Source organism: Drosophila ficusphila, unplaced genomic scaffold (assembly GCF_018152265.1).
Source record: "Drosophila ficusphila isolate 14025-0441.05 unplaced genomic scaffold, ASM1815226v1 contig_636, whole genome shotgun sequence".
NCBI lineage: Eukaryota > Metazoa > Arthropoda > Insecta > Diptera > Drosophilidae > Drosophila > Drosophila ficusphila.
Window position 1 is genome coordinate 1,281,658 of NW_025064569.1, and position 16,417 is coordinate 1,298,074.

The 16,417-nt window shown below is 39.5% G+C and overlaps 1 protein-coding gene across 1 annotated transcript; it reads right to left on the reverse strand.

Moving 5' to 3' along the window:
- Nucleotides 1-481: 481 nt before the first annotated feature.
- Nucleotides 482-1,761, reverse strand: LOC108093414 (skin secretory protein xP2). The gene is made up of 2 exons (XM_017193457.1): nucleotides 1,657-1,761; nucleotides 482-1,556 (listed from the first exon to the last, which is right to left on the reverse strand). Exons 1-2 carry the CDS (start codon nucleotides 1,657-1,659, stop codon nucleotides 669-671), a joined length of 891 nt encoding a protein of 296 aa, XP_017048946.1. The 5' UTR covers nucleotides 1,660-1,761; the 3' UTR covers nucleotides 482-668.
- Nucleotides 1,762-16,417: the final 14,656 nt, after the last annotated feature.

Sequence of the window (16,417 nt, forward strand, 5' to 3'; positions counted from 1 at the left end):
AATTCATCTGACTCCATATATGGGTATCAGGTATCTGATTGTCGGGGCACACGACTATAGCGTTTAATATCGGTAAAGATTAAGATAAACTAAGAAGACTCTGGGATTGCAATATATTTGAAAGCTATTTTCGATTGCCGGAGTACTGATATACATATATTTATTTTTTGGCACATTGGCCAACCCCCTTGAAAAATCGAGGAGTATCAAAAGTCCTTAACTGCCGCATATCAGCGTGTTATATACAAGTTAAGCAGTCTTGTCGAAGCGGCCAAGCAAAAGTTTGGCAATGCACTCATGGCCTACACCCGAGGTCACCTTTGTATAACCTGGATCTTTGTTGGAGCACCGCTTACGCGACTTTGCTGATCTCTCGACAGGCGTAATGGGCCGAGTTAATGTATATGAAAGCGGTCGCCGAAGTCGCGCAACGGCGATCAGGCCCTTCTCCCCATCGATCCGCTTGCAATCAACGCTCGTCTTCACATTTTAATAACTTTATATGTTTATTTATTAGCTAAAATCTCAACGGGAACTTTGCGTAACAACAAATATTCAACAACAATGGGCGACGGCGCTTGTTAATTTAACAAGCGGTCCCCGCGCGAATGGCTGTGGCGCTACCTGGTCCACCTGTTGCCTGCCATTTGCCACCTGTCGCCTGCCGCCTAGAAGCGGAACCGCTTGGCGGGCACGTTGTACTGGTAGCCCGACTCGACGGGAGCTGGAGCTGGGGCTGAGTACACTGGAGCGGGGGCAGGAGCAGAGTAGACTGGCGCGGGAGCGGGCGCCGAGTAGACTGGAGCGGGAGCTGGAGCTGGGATGTCCTGGACAGGAGGCAGGTACTCAGGAGCAGGAGCTGGAGCGGAGTAGACTGGAGCGGGAGCAGGGGCGGAGTAGACTGGAGCGGGAGCAGGAGCAGAGTAGACTGGAGCAGGAGCTGGGATGTCCTGGACAGGGGGCAGGTACTCAGGAGCGGGAGCAGGAGCTGGGGCAGAGTAAACGGGAGCGGGTGCTGGGGCGGAGTACACTGGAGCCGGAGCAGGGGCGGAGTAGACTGGAGCTGGAGCTGGAGCTGGGATGTCCTGGACGGGGGGCAGGTACTCGGGAACAGGAGCAGGGGCGGAGTAGACTGGAGCGGGAGCTGGAGCGGAGTAGACTGGAGCGGGAGCTGGAGCGGAGTAGACTGGAGCGGGAGCTGGAGCGGAGTAGACCGGAGCCGGAGCCGGGGCGGGGATGTCCTGGACGGGGGGCAGGTACTCCGGAATGGGGGCGGGTGCCGGCGCAGAGTAGACTGGGGCGGGGGCAGGAGCGGAGTAGACTGGAGCCGGAGCCGGGGCGGAGTAGACGGGAGCCGGAGCCGGGGCGGAGTAGACTGGAGCGGGAGCGGGCGCGGAGATCACCTCCTGGGCGGGGGGCAGGTAGGCCGGAGCGGGGGCCGAGGGGATGTTGAAGGTCGGCGTGGGCTTGTTGTAGTTGTAGCCGCTGCCCAGGTTGAGGTGGGACACATCGGCGGAGGCCACGGCGATGGCGCACACAGCGAAGACGAAGAGTTTCTGGAAGGGAAGCGGAAGCGGATGAGCAAAGAGGGCACGATGGCACGGCAAGGTCGGCGGCTGTCTGGCCAGCGGTGAGTCAAGTGGACGGGGCACTCACCATTGTTGTTGATTTGTTGGAGTGGCTCCTAAAGTTCGTTGGATCTGCTGGGAAGCTCTGGTCGCAAGACGCTCAAGCTGAATGATGACCCACTGCAGATGGGTCGTCACTTTTATACGAAAGCTGGGCTCGGCTCGGTCTGGGCCAAAATAAGATTGGCCAGCCGTCTACCGGTCTTCGCGTCTTCGGCGAGGGCTTGCGCTTCTTCTTGCCGAAGAAAAGGCAGTCCGTTTTGAAGAGAGTGCGGCAGCGATCGTTAACCCTGCGATGGGTGTGGGGCGATCACAGCTCAACAAAATTAAATCTGTAAAAGTTCGGCCTGACTTACATCCGTAGGCTTTAATTTACATCGTTATGACTTTAACTTGTTTAAGAATAACAAATAGATATATGTATTCGTTTTTATCAATTAGTTCCAGATCCCTTCGCCAAAGGTTTTGTCCCTTTGTCAGTGCTCAAAAGGAAAAGGGAACCTGAAACTCAATAACTGGACTCGAATTTAATTTCTGAATGTGCAGCTTAGGATTTCTGTTTATGGGACTTTACAAAGGCAAACCATATTTGCCGATTGGATTAGTTCAAGGCAATAGTCGACTTAAGATCATCTCAACCAGTAGATATTCCCTCCAAAATTAAATTCGTTACAATAATAGTAATTCAAAGTAAGTAAGCTTTGAGACAGAAATCATTTGGTGACTATGCTGATCTGAGTGGATTCCAATTGAAGGCAACATAAGAAGTGCTAAAACCCTACAATTGTTCAAAAACTAGTGATTAAAGTCTACCCTAAGACCGCTGTTAGTTGCTTGTCTTTAAAAAAATTACCAAGCTAAACCATTATAATAGACAGATATGGAAAAGGGCGGCCCAGCAAAGGGTTAAGTCCGTGGCTGCGCACAGAGGCAACCGCTCGAACCGCTCGACGTTATCGGAAGATTTTGATGGGCTCGGCAATGTCAACAGGGCACAAACCTCCACCGAGTGGAGTGGATTGAGCGTCCGCGGGACACGCCAACACTCATTTGCATGCGCGGCAGCTGCCACGCAGCGATTTAAGGGCCTCCGCCGGCTAATGTCAAAGGTCAGCCGATCCACGCTCGCCGCTGCAGCTAGCGGAAATTAGTCTGTTTGGCTATTAGCCGGTGCTAATGGCCAAACTACATGCTTGGCCGAGCGCTCAAGGATGTCCAGCTCCGCCGCAGCCTCGGTGAACTTGTAACTAATGAAATGAGCAAGCAGGCTGAGCTGCTCCGCTGCAGGCGATTCCACTGGGTATCGCATGGGTATATCCGAACTCTAGGTGCCCTGTAAGTCCCAGCCAGTGTGCTCTTCGATTGCTTTCCCAAGGGCCAAATTAGTTTCACTTTTGCTCCCACTTCTCTTGTCTTTTTTTGACTGTTTGCCACTTTTTTACCCAATCGTGAGGAGGCACTTTTCCCCACCTCTTTTTGATAGGTCTTGTATCACAGCCAATATAGCGTTATAAAACTGAAAAAAAGGCTTTGGTAATCAGTTTATGAAAATGATTTTATCAATAAAAAACAATATTACAAAAAAGAAACTGATGGTGCAGGGTTGTAAAAAATATAATATAATATATAATACTATTAAACATATCACCACAGTTATCATCTGGTTTTTCTACGTGTACGACCTTCACACATTTCATGCGCTTTGTTCATTTGTTGTATAAAAACCCATCGAGACCCCTGCATATTGGTTAATTTCTAATGCATGAATGCAGCATCCAAAAGCATATTTCACTTTAAACGAAATCTATTGATGGCGTTTCGCGAATTTGCTTAGCCTACTTTAAAAAACTAATACAAGATATTGTTACGAAGAAGAAGAAGCAGATGGACAGCAGATGAGGCGTAAGCCGTTTTAATAATGCCATTAAAAAAAATCACACAGCAACAAACATTTAATTTGACCAAAATAGCATGGCTAGCAGAAAATACATTTTCGTCGATACTTTTTGCCCCAGGTCTCACTTAATTAACCAATTAGCTAACCACGTTCAAAGGAAATAAAAGTAAAATGTCCAATTTATGCACGACCAACGCACGCCAATTTCATTTGTTGCACGCCAAGAATGCTTTGTGAGTCTAAAAAATGATTAAATAAATGAAATACCATGTGGACTTAGCCTCTCGGATTAGCATACCACCGCAGTTTATCATTTTGAGCATTGCCCAATAATAATGTAAATCAAGTGGCCGACCGAAGCTCGACATCTTTGACTCTAATTAGTTGGGTCTACCAACTTAAATGAGCTTAAACAAGAGCTTTTGGCCTAGCGAAGCCCAGCTTTGGAAGTCTTTATTGACTCGCCACACAGCAGCCATGATACCTAAACGGTTTTATTAATATAATGAATTGACTGCATTTGATGTAAATAATACTTTGCGGGAGGAATAGCATTATGTGAGAAATAAAGCACACAAACTGCTAGGTCAAAAGGCCTTTCGCTTGTCGCAAATGTATTAATTTCCAAAGCGTTTTAGCTGACTAATTATTAAACGTATGTATTTAGTGTCGACCAATTGCGTATAACAATAATATTTAAAATTTATCTTTCGTTGTCCGTTTCTCTTCAAACTAGTCTCTCAGTTCTAAAGCTATCTTGCATTGTTTGGAACAATTTTCTGTGGGATGATGAATCCAAGTTTTGTCGATTTGGTTCTGATAGATGTATCAGATATATTTTTTCCCAAAACCGTTTTCCAAACAATCAGTGGTTTTTTCAAATGCTCCTTTGAAAGCTGAAATACTTATGGCATAAAAATTTTTTTTGGATACGTGCAGCTCTTGCACAGCTATGCACCTTCGGACATTTTTACCATTTCATCGCCTTCTTGCAGTCCTCGAGAACAAATCTATATTAAATATTGATGATGTTTATTGTTCTAGAGCCCTTAAATGAGTATTTTTCAGAAACACTTTTGACAAGTCGTTTTTCTTTGTCATCTGTTTTTCGGGATCTGGGTTTTTCCCTGGTGGGTTTGGTACTTTGATTGCTTTCAATATGTCCTAGAGCATTGTAAGCCATTTTGCGGGAACATTTTAAGTCTTCAGAAATCTCTAAAATCGTTTTCCAAGCTGATTTAAGAGTCTGGATGACTTCCTGCTGTCCTTCTAAGCACTTAGAAGCTGGTGGGATTGCAAACACATCTTTTTATACTCTCTAAGTGACAACAAGAAATATCAGTTAACTTTAACCAAAAAATACGAGACCACCGTTGTCAAAAACTAAAAATATGAAGAGTGTGCTAAACTGGTGTCCAGTCTGATTTTGAGGTATTTAGGTTCAGAGGCTTGGTAAGGGAAAACGGTAAAAGCGAATGGGACAAAATTAACGGTGCATGTTGTCCTATTAATAGAGCAAACGTACATATATAAAAAAAATTCGGCGAAAAATGAAATTGGTGAAAAGGTGAAATTGGAGTTCAAAAATGGGGGGATTGCATAGTGTGCTAAACTCGTGGCCACCACTGTATGTCGATCAAAATGCATAAGGGCTAAACAACAGCTATATGATATATGTAGTTGTCCGAATTTGATAAAATTCAATGCGTGATTCAAGAAAGCTCTATATTCCAAAAATCATGCTTGTTTGATGAAAAACAATGATGTTATAATTTTTTTTTTCGTTGTTTCCATAAAGATTTTTCGATCTTTCCTATGGCAGCTATATGCCAACGTTGTCGGATTTAAATGCAATTTTTTTCTCGATTCAAGGGTTAGTAAAAAACTCCATATTTTGAAATATATATATATTTGTTTCGATCTTTCCTATGGCAGCTTTATGATAGAGTTATCCGATTTTGATCAAATTTAATCCGAAATTCAATAGTAGTTAGAAAACGCAATCTGGAAGAAATCGATCTGACCAAAACCAAAGGCGTGAGAATTTTTATTTCATTCTCTCGTATGGGAGCTATCCGATATAGTCAGCCGATCCGGCACTTTCCGACTTATATGCTGCGTGCAAAAACTATACAGCTTTTGGGAAAGTTTCAGCAAGATAGCTTCAAAACTAAGAGACTAGTTTAAAGAGAAACAGACAGACGGACAGACGTACAGACGTACATATTTCGATTTTGATCGTGATGCTGATCAGGAATGTATATACATTATGGGGTCTGAGGTGTCTCCTTCACTGCGTTGCAAACTTCTGACTGAAATTATAATAACCATTGCTCTGGAAGGGTATAAAAAGAAAATTTACTGGTAATATTGGTTTTCTTCAAAAAAGTATTTCCCTGACCTCTTTTTGTGTAAAGCTGTATTTAACAAAACTACATATGTACATACATATATGGATTTCTATTTTACACCATTGTGGGCCAGTTACTACGTTTTCATAACTCTTGTCTCAAAGATAGTCTTGCCAATAGAATGATTGTAAGCTTTATTATATCAAACACCCCACGGTTTTGTACTATGCATTGTTTTATTCTTTATTTTATTATTTCTTTATTTTGAGAATTTAATTATGATTTATTGTTCGACCTTCAGCCGCTACTGTGATATAAACTCTAGCTTGTTAAAAATTATTCTCTAAGTTTTTAGTTCGTTAAGCTATTATTTTTTTTATTCTAAGTACAATTTATTAATTAATTCTTTGGGGTCATGTGGTACTGAAATGTTTCGTCTCGTAATTTAATATAAGCCCTACTATTACGCATTAACTCTGTATCTTTTACCCATTTACGGGATATCAGTGAAAGAATTTATGAATCCTGGCGGTTCCAACAAGGATAATGAAAATTTCTTTATCGGTCCTTAAAACGTATGCGAAGTTACAAGTTCGTCAGACGCTTAGAAACCGGAGAAATTTAATCGCAAAGATTTCCGTTTCATAATTGGTTCGATACAACCCAAACGTATAATATTTTATATAAAAAGGAAAGGAAGCTTATATACCCTTGCAGTCATCACAAACGTCGAGCATTATGTCTAAAGGTTTAACAACATCTATTGTTCATATGACAGCTATATGATATAGTCGTCCGATTTTTAGGAAATTTAATTCAAATTTCAAGAGTTGTTTAAAAACTCTATTACTCTATTACCGATTACCACCGACCAACAATCGATACCAGCGAGTGCGCCATCGAAGTTTTTCTATCAGCTCTCGATTTCGCCAGTCCGGCAGCTCGGAGGAACTGTCTCTCTTTGTGTCGAAGTCTGGCAGCCCGCTAGCTTGTCAACAAAACAAACATTTTGCTTTCTCATCGCGAGCGGGACTGTTGTGGAATCGGACCGAGCGGATAAGCCGTTCGTGGTGCGCTGCGAGCGAATGTGAGTGAAAAAGAGTGGCCAGGTCGCGCATTTGCGCCGCCCGCAATTGTCGAATATCTTGTAATAAAGTCGGTGAATAAAATATGTGTGCAAGACCGGAGACCTTTTCGCAGTCAGCATTTTGCTGATCGGGATACCAGTGGCGGAGTTTTCGTTTCGGTTCGTGCCATCTCGCTCGCACCGCAAAGGTCGTCTTTGCTGCGGGTGTGGGTGTGTGTTCTTGGGCAATGGGGAGTGTGGAAAACAAGCGAAACAAAGTGCACAAAGGCGTTGATTAAGTTTTAAAGCTGCACTAGCACACCGAAGCCAATGTTTATTCGCGCAAAGTAAAAGAAAAAATAGCGACTTGAGCGCGCAATAAGTTAAAATTGAAGGTTATTTTTTGTGCGTGTGTTGCGAGTGTTTTATTGTAAACAAAAAAGCAAGTGTTGAGTGGGGGAGAGGAAAAGACAGTGAGAGCGGAGAACGTAGAGAACGGACTAGCAGAGAGCGCACGCTCGCTCACGCGAAGAAAGCAGCGCACAAAGCGAACGCTGAAAATGTCAATAAATTCTGCGAAAGGTGAGGAAAACGCAACAAGAGCGCCGCCGTAGTGTAAAATAAACCCAATCCAAGCAACTCGAAGAAAGCAGCCGAGAGGCAAGTGCAGAGCGTATTTCGTGCGTGTGTGTGTATATGTGGGCGTGCGTGTGTGTCGGAAAGTGCGAGCGTGTGTTGGTTCTGATTGGACGGTGTGTGCAGAAAAGTCTTTCTGGTTTCGATTCGGTTGCAACAGTTTCCGCGTTTGCAGCTCCAACAAGTTTTGTCTTTTTTCGCGGCTGCATTTTGTTTATTTTATTGTCAATTCGCTGCCCGTCGCTCGTTAACCCATACAAGAGCGCTCGCCTCGCCACTGGATGAGTAATTTACCGTTAATAATTTACAGGTGAAAAATCCGAGTGGCCGCCGATTTTTGTCGTGCAATAATTTCCTCAATTGCCATTGTTTTGCGTATCGCTCCCAGTCGGACAAATAATTTACAGGAAAAGTTATAAGCCGATCAGTACGCACGAAGTGCAAGCCAATTAAAAAAAATTGTATAAGTAAAATGTAACAAACTAGATTGTGCATTCAAAAAACAATGTCCAACCAAAACTCCTGACTGGATTTTTTTTGGTAATTCTGCTCAGCCAAGTAACGGAAATTTATAAAAATCTTCATAGACTGAAAAAGGGACAATTGGAACTTATTTTAAAATGGTAAGCTGAACATTTTCAATATGTAAAATATCTCCAAAAAATAAAATAAGCTTACTTCATACAAAAAATCTAGTTGGTTGAACATGAGTATAAAATTTGCATCTCGGCATCAAATCTTTTTTCTTCTAAGGTTGAACGTTTTTCGAAGGTTTAGTTTTAATATCTGAAGGAAATGTTTAGACATCTACATATCAAATCAAGTAACTCCATTCAAGGGCAGCGAGTCACCAACTTTTTATTTTCCCAACGCGTACACATAAGGCCTCCGCACCAAAAAAAAAAAAAAAAAGAAAAACATTCGAGCCCCTGAAATCAAAACAATTTAATTAACGCCCCAATCTGCGGAAATATCGGAACGGGGATTCGGGAAGTCGGTGACTGGACGGCCACTTCAATTCATAAGCAGTGAAATGTAACGGCGCCGTTGGCCACTTGAACTACTTTCATGTGGCGAAGGCTCTGGGCCGACTTTGAATCCGAGCCAGCGCACAGTTATCCGGATGCTGCCATAAATCCAATTTTTCAATTTGTTTAAAAATTTGGATTTAAAAATTTGTAATGCTCATCAATTCTCGAATATTTGAACTGTAATTCACCAAAGTATTAGCTAGTTTCAATTCCGATTACATAAAAATTTTTAACCTTAAAAGTGACAAGTGGTGAAAATCCTATAAAAATATAATGTAATTTTTTTTTATTTACGAACAAATGCAAATTACCATCCCCAAAACCCCCGAGTTCAAATTATGAACTCTCTACGTTGAGTTTCTGATTTATGACCACTTTTCCCATATAGCCGGACCACTGTGCAGCGCTTGGCTGACTCACTCGTTCTACATAAAGCTTATTATAGCGAGTACTAGGGATATCTAAAGAAGGTATCAGTGAGTTTTTAAAAATTACTTCGAAGTATCACAATATAAATTTAATAATAAATTTTAGATTTCGAGTTTGTAGAATTTTTTCCTAAATGTAATGTCGATCCATATATATATTTAAGTAAATTTTTTTTTTTTGGTGCAGGCCACCGGAAATTGTTTCGACAATGAGTCGAAGAAAATGAGAGCAGAGCTGGGCTCGATCAGAAAATATCTGAGGAGAATTGTTGGCCGGGTATAGCACTGCATGTCTCTGAACAATATGGCCCAGGCACGTTTTGAACTTTACCACACATTTCTTGGCTGAGTCTTTTGCTCTTTCTGCTTTCGCGTGAGGCTTGACCTAGAAAAATCGAAGACTGGCCAATTTTGCGGCTGCCAATGCTGCTGATGAGGTTTAGCTTGGCTGAATTTGGAGCTGCAGAAGGGGCTGTCTCATAAACCATTTTAAATGTCTGGCTCATTATTATTTTGACTGCGTCGACTCGCGGTTTTCGTGTTTATTGCCTGTTCTTATTTAGCGCGCTCACTCTTTTGCCGATGTTGCAGACTTAACTCTTTTCATTTTGTAAGCTGGGCTACGCACTCCTTCCTCCCCCACACCCCTCCACCCCTCCACATGTCTGAAGGTTAACCGCAAGTTGATTGGCTCCGCGTTTCATCCTTCATGTCCGGCAGCTTATGTTCTTGAACTCTTTTGTAAGTGCGCGACCTCAGATGTTAATTTACAGCACTCGTTCTCATAACTTTGGCTAAAGAAATAAAAACTTTTAGTCACATTTGTTTAGTTGCTGCCACTCAATATTGTAAGAAAAAAATTATGTTTCCAACAATTTAAAATATTTAAGACTGACTCCATATGTCAGAAAACTAACTTTTCTAGTCATATCTTTCGGTGATCTTAAACCGCTGCTGCTGACTACTTTTCGTTCGTCAGTTGGGTGCCAGCTGTTAACCGGTTCTTTACTATGCCTCTGGGCGTTCCAGCCGCCACCGATTTCCCCTCCGCGGATGCCCACCTCCCCCCCAGGCATCTCACCCCCACTTCGCTATACATAAATTGATACATGCTTTTCGACGTTCGCTGTTCCTCTCCCTGGCTTTGACTGTGACTGCTAATTAGCAGTTAACAATTGCAACATTGACCTCCTCACCATACTTTTTTTTCTACTCCAGCTCACAAGCCAGCCACGAGAGTAGCGAGAACGCTTTCTGCTTTGTTCCATTGTTTAAGGCGAAAGATCCAACTAAAAGATACAATAACATGGCAGCAGGTTTACCTTGTTGTAACCTCGCCAAGAACTCTGGGTGAAAAGCGGCAAAAAGTACCCAGCCAAGTGGCAGCTCTTTTCTTCCACAGAACCAGAGAAAGAGCTGAAAGGCAGCTCCATTTGCTGCTAACAGAGATGCTTGCCGTTCTTTAGATTTCATTTCTTAAAGGGCTATTTTATTTTGTTCAGATGTTCGTAGGACGGAAAGTAAAGTAGTAAAGGAAAAAACGCATAAAACTTAAATCAAGATTGTTGATTTTACAGAATCTTTGCGATCAAAGAATACTGTCATTTGGTTCAAATACACTTACAAAATCTACCATGTGCGCTTGCGTTTAATTATTAGCGGTGCATTAAGGTGTGCAAACAGGGAAGTGGGTAGCGGGTATCTGGCTTTTTCTTCTTTTGGTCTTTTTTCAGTTTTTGGCCATTGCAGTTGCCTGCCGCTGCTGTTGCCTGCCGCTGCTGTTGCCCTCTCGCTATTTTCGTGCCATTTTGTTTGATTTTTGCAACTGGCAACTTTACCGATTGCCATAACTGTGCAGCCGTTTGTTCGGTTGCCGTTGTATGTTGCCTTTGTCGTTTTTGTTTTGTCTATACGTGTCTATATAAACATGATCACATTGCCCGATTTCTTGGCTTGGCTCGCCACTTTTCAGTTGGTGGTAGAAGGTAACGCGGGACCGCAGAAAAGACGAAAAACATGTTGCCTAAATGTTGCTGCTGCTGCAGTTGCAGTTGCTGTAGCACTCAGTTGTTGCTGATTGTTGTGCAACATTTGGAAGCATTTTTGGACTCCATTTGAACTTTGTTGAAATTCAAAAGGAACGTAGCCTATTTGATAAATTTGGGATCACTGGATTAGATTTCCCGTCTTTTTATACATATTAAAATCAATAATAACAATAATAATTCATGCTATTTAAATAAATTTAAAATAGTGGCTTTCAACTACGGTAGTTTTGTTGTGTTGTGTTGATGTTTATGGCACATGACATAAAAATATTAAATACTTAAATCAAGTAAAATCTTTTTGCTGCACACTTAAAATTCGGTTGTGAAAAAAAATAAAATAATAGAAACTCCTTCCAAAACAATAAGGTATCCCACCTTTTGTCCATCACTCAATTAAGGATAAAACCATCAGAGAGTCTACAGAACGCAAAGAACAACAGATTTTTTTGTTTATTTATTTATAAGACTGAAGGTCAGCCAATAAATCCCCAAAAGCGATGCTAAAGAAGCTCAAACCAATCAGGGCCCAGACCAGCCGAAATTTATGACCATTAGCCAATTTAATTTATGCGAAGAATAACTTGGTGATGAATAAGAAGCTGCCGGCTCTGCTCTGCTCGGCTTGGCTTGGCTTGGCTGGTGGGATCAGGCTCGACTGGACTTGAGTTTAGAAACGAGAAATCGATAAAAATCTCATCAAATCAAGGCAAAACGATAAAAACGGATTGGCGCATGGCTCCAGACAAACGCCTTTAGATACCCCAAACATTGGCTTTACTTCAACTCGAGCTTCTTCTGGTTAAAATATTGGCCGTGAATTCCAGAAAAAGCCAATCAATAAATTTTTTAGAAACTATTATAATGCGACGTAGAGGATCGAGAAGTCGGGTCTGGAAAGCATTGGCCAAAGCTGGAAATCTTCTATCTGAATTTTTTTTTCACAATCTACTTGCGACTGATGACTAACCACTCGAATATTGCCACCATCCATAGGTTGAGCTAGGAGGGTTCGCCTTCAGTTCGTGTGGATTTTTTATTTGCTTGCCCCTACGAGGGCCTATCAAAGATTTTGAAGAAGTCGATTGAACAACGGTTAAGTTCTCTGTATTAATATTCTATCAATTAATAAGAACTTGCTTTAAAATTCATACAAATTTTTGTTTAAAAAAAAATTGTACCTAAGCTGGTAGGGTGTGCATATTTTGCGTAAAATCTTATTCCGCCCTCGTACGCTTTGCCTTTTCTTTTGTCCTCTCAGTCGCTTTGCTTGATTGGTTCCACTCATTCCTTCTTCACCATTGCTCCCCACCAGAAAAAACGTGTTTCTTTCTGCTTCAGGTTTATTTCGGTTCTCGGCATCTCAATGCCCAGTTAAGCTTTTAAGAGTATAGCTTTTTAAAGAATATGACGCTGCGCATAATGACTGCATGATGCAGTTCCCTAATGAAAATTAAATACTTTGAGGTGTCGTGAAGCTTAATGGCCGCATTACTATAAATTAGTCCAATTTATGTTTTAACATTTGAAACATATATTGGAGCGTAATTTTACCACCTGTTAATAATTACCTTGTTAGATTGTCCTTGATTTTTTCACACAAGGATACAAAACATAACGAGTTCTTTAGAATATTTTATACAAATTATGTGTTATAGATTAATAAATTTCTTTAAGTGAATTGCTTTTAAACAAAATAAAATAATTTAAGATGATTTAAATATTTAAAAATGATTTAAATATTTTAAAATAAGTTACATATTTTAAAATGATTCAAATAAATCACTTAGAATGATTGGTAATTAGAAAGCATTTGTATTCCAATTTTGTTACTAAAAAAATTTTTAAGGGGTTATATACCTTTTTCACCAGAGAAATACAGGGTTTTTATTTATTTTTTTTTAGCATGTTACCATTGTTTTATTTAAATACAATATAAATTTTATCAACGTACGTGTCCTTAAGTAAATTCGTATAAAATTTCGAGTGAAAATATTCATAATTGTGGAAGTTATAGTCCTTGCCGCAGAAGTCCTTTTTTCAGTAGTGGCGCTCACGGTGAGCATGAAAACAAGGAAACGGCTCAACAGAAAAAAAAAAAAAACTACGTTAGTATATAGTGTTACCTAGTTCGTGAACGAAGGATTTTACGAAAAAAATTTTTATACAGTTACAGTGATTATTTTTTCAAAAAAACTGATTTTTTGAGGTCTAATAATTTAGTTTTTCGCTCCAAAAAAATAGAAAAATTTGTCGAAAATAAAATTCCTTCGTTCACGAACTAGCTATTGAATCTACAAACAATCCCCCAAAATTTCAAATCGATCGGTGTGTGGTTACCGAGATATCGTGCTCACCGCAATGACCTTTTCTCAAAAATGCGATTCCGAGATAATCGCGTTTAAAGTTTTAGCTGGACATTAGGTTGTCGTGTACACCGTGCGCTATGAACGGCTGTATCTTGGGTTCTAGTGCCCCGATCTCTAAAAAATTTTGCAGAAAAATTGTTGAAAGTATGTAAATTAAAAAAAAATCATAAATTTTTTTTCGATTTTTTGATTTTGAAAAAGGTATATAACCCCTTAAGACCGCACCGTTCATACAAACGAACAGACAGATTACATTAAAATTAAAACTAATATTTTTTTTATTAATTATTTGTCGTTAATTATCCGTTTATTATTTGAAAAAAATGTTAATTTGGATGTTTAGCAGCAAATTGTATTTTTATTTTTAATTTAATTTATTTCCTTCAAAATGCAACTTCAGTCAATAGCAGCGCGTTAAACAGGTTAGGACCGCACGGCTTATTAGTGTGTCCATCTTTTAATCACAAATGGCAGATTGACGCAAAAAAATAATTAGAGTCGTACATATGTATGTATGTACTACATGTTCATACATATGTATGTAGATATGTGTAAAAAAATTATCACATTTCTAACAGGAAATACAGTCACGAAAGCAAAGACTGTTTTGTGTCGCGGCTACTGCGAATATTTCCCCTCTTCCAAAAGTCAACCAACGACCTTGGGAAGTCGCCTATAAAATACCATTTCGTTGGTGTGTGTACATTCATTCATATGGGGAAAAGTACCAACAAATCGCTTTTCACTGTTTTGAAAATGATTCACTCCGCGGTTTGTGTATAATGTAATAAATATTAAATACACCGAATTATTTAACCACGAAAGGCTGCTTAGTAGTTTTACAAGTTGTCTTGCTATTATCTCAAGTCTCTCGATCAACGTGTGTAATAAAAGTAGCGCGAAAGTAAATTAATAAAGTTAATATTCGATAGATAAGAACATTTTGATTGATAAACACCTGTTCCTCTTAAGATGGCTGAGAATAAACTCACACATCAACATCGGTGTGGGCCGAAATTTTACTTAGGTAGTACCAAAGAATGTTAGGGAAGCGAAATAAATTTTTAATAGCAGTCATATGTACATACATTTATAAAGTGAAAATTTGCTTCTGTTTCAGATGTTCGTTTAAAGTGGTAATTTTACCATTTACCATTCGTATCCTTGTACCCTTGAAAATTAAGTATAAACTAGATTTACTATTGTTTTGACTATTTTAAACTATCTGATTAATTGCACAGTATTTCATCATGACTAATGGTTCTCTTAAGCAATTTTCATATGAGTCTAAAACACAAAGTTCCTATTACGTATTAAAACAAGAAAGAAGGCTAGCTTCGGAGAGCCGAAACTTGTATACCCTTGCAGTCATCAAATATATCGAATAAAATTCATAAAGGTCGATTTTTCTATGCAGTTTCTCTATTTTCGACGATTGATAAGACAACTACATATGTATGTACATATATGATATAGTCGTCCGATTTGTATGAAATTTAATTCGGAATTCAAGAGTCATTAGAAGACTCTGTATTCATAAAATTATGCTTGTCTGAAGAAAAACAACGATGTTATAATTTTATTTCGGTTAATTCTATATAGATCTTTCGATCTCTCCTATGGCAGCTATATGACATAGTTTTCCGAATCAAGGGTAGTTAGGAAACTCTATGTTCTAAAAATCATGTCCTTGGGATAAAAAACCACAACGTTATAAATTTCTTTCCATTATTTATATATGTATATATATTTCGATCATTTTCTATAATTCGAAATTCTACAGTACGTAGTTAAAAAACACCCTATAGAAGAAATCAAGTAGATATGATCACAAACAACGGAGTTATAATATTTTTTCCATCTCTCGTATGGGACCTGTTCAATATAGTCGCCCGATCCGGCCCTTTACGACTTATATACTGCGTGCAATAACTACACAAATTTTGGGAATGTTTCATCAATACAGCTTTAAAACTGAGAGACTAGTTTACATAGAAACAGACAGGAGGATGCTGATGCTGATCAAGAACATACGTATGTATATATATACTTTATGAGGTCTGAGGTGTCTCCATCACTGCATTGCAAACTTCTGACTGAAGTTATAATACCTTTTGCTCTGCAAGGGTAAAAAAAACAAGGAAGCTTCGGCGAGCCTAAGCTTTTAAATTCTTGCAGCTATACCTTGAGTTTCTTAAACGACTAGACTTATCGCAAATCTTTAATAAAACATTTATTCCTATTGTTACAAGTTATTTCAAATTTTTCATTATTTTCTAAACTTTTTATATGGAAGATACAAAACATCGTAGTTCGATTTACATATACATAAATATATAGAAATAAAACTTTATAGACACAAATTGCTAAATGACGAGGAAATTGCAGGATTTCCTATAGCTTCTCCGATTATTCCTTTTCCGGTTATATGATCTTTATGATATAAATGTCCAACTTTTTCGAAATTTATTCGTCTTTCAAGTCCTTAAAAACTTTTCATTAAAAAGAACGAGTTGATTATTTGTTATATTACAATTTTATATACATATGTAGTTTAGAACATTTTACATTTAGTTATGGTGTACTTAAACTTATTTTTGCCAACTGTTCCGATCTCAACCGCTCCGATTTTTTTAAAATTTCAGCCGGATTAAACTTGTAAACAAAATTGGTCTTAACATATTTGTTCAAAGCACAAAAATGACGAGTAGGAAAATCAGCAATTCATCGAAAAAGGGTGATGCGATTGGGAGTATTTAGACAATTTGAACCCATGGCCTGGGTGTTGTAGAACTTAGTTTCAAGAAGAGCAGCAACCAAAAACAATAAAAATAAGATTGAAGAACAGTGAAAAAGAGATCATTGCACACAGTTGGGGGACAAACAAGACATCAAGAACGAGACACGAGGCACAGGAAAAGAGAATGAGGTGGGGCAAGAGTCGAAGCACAACGTAGAGAAACGGA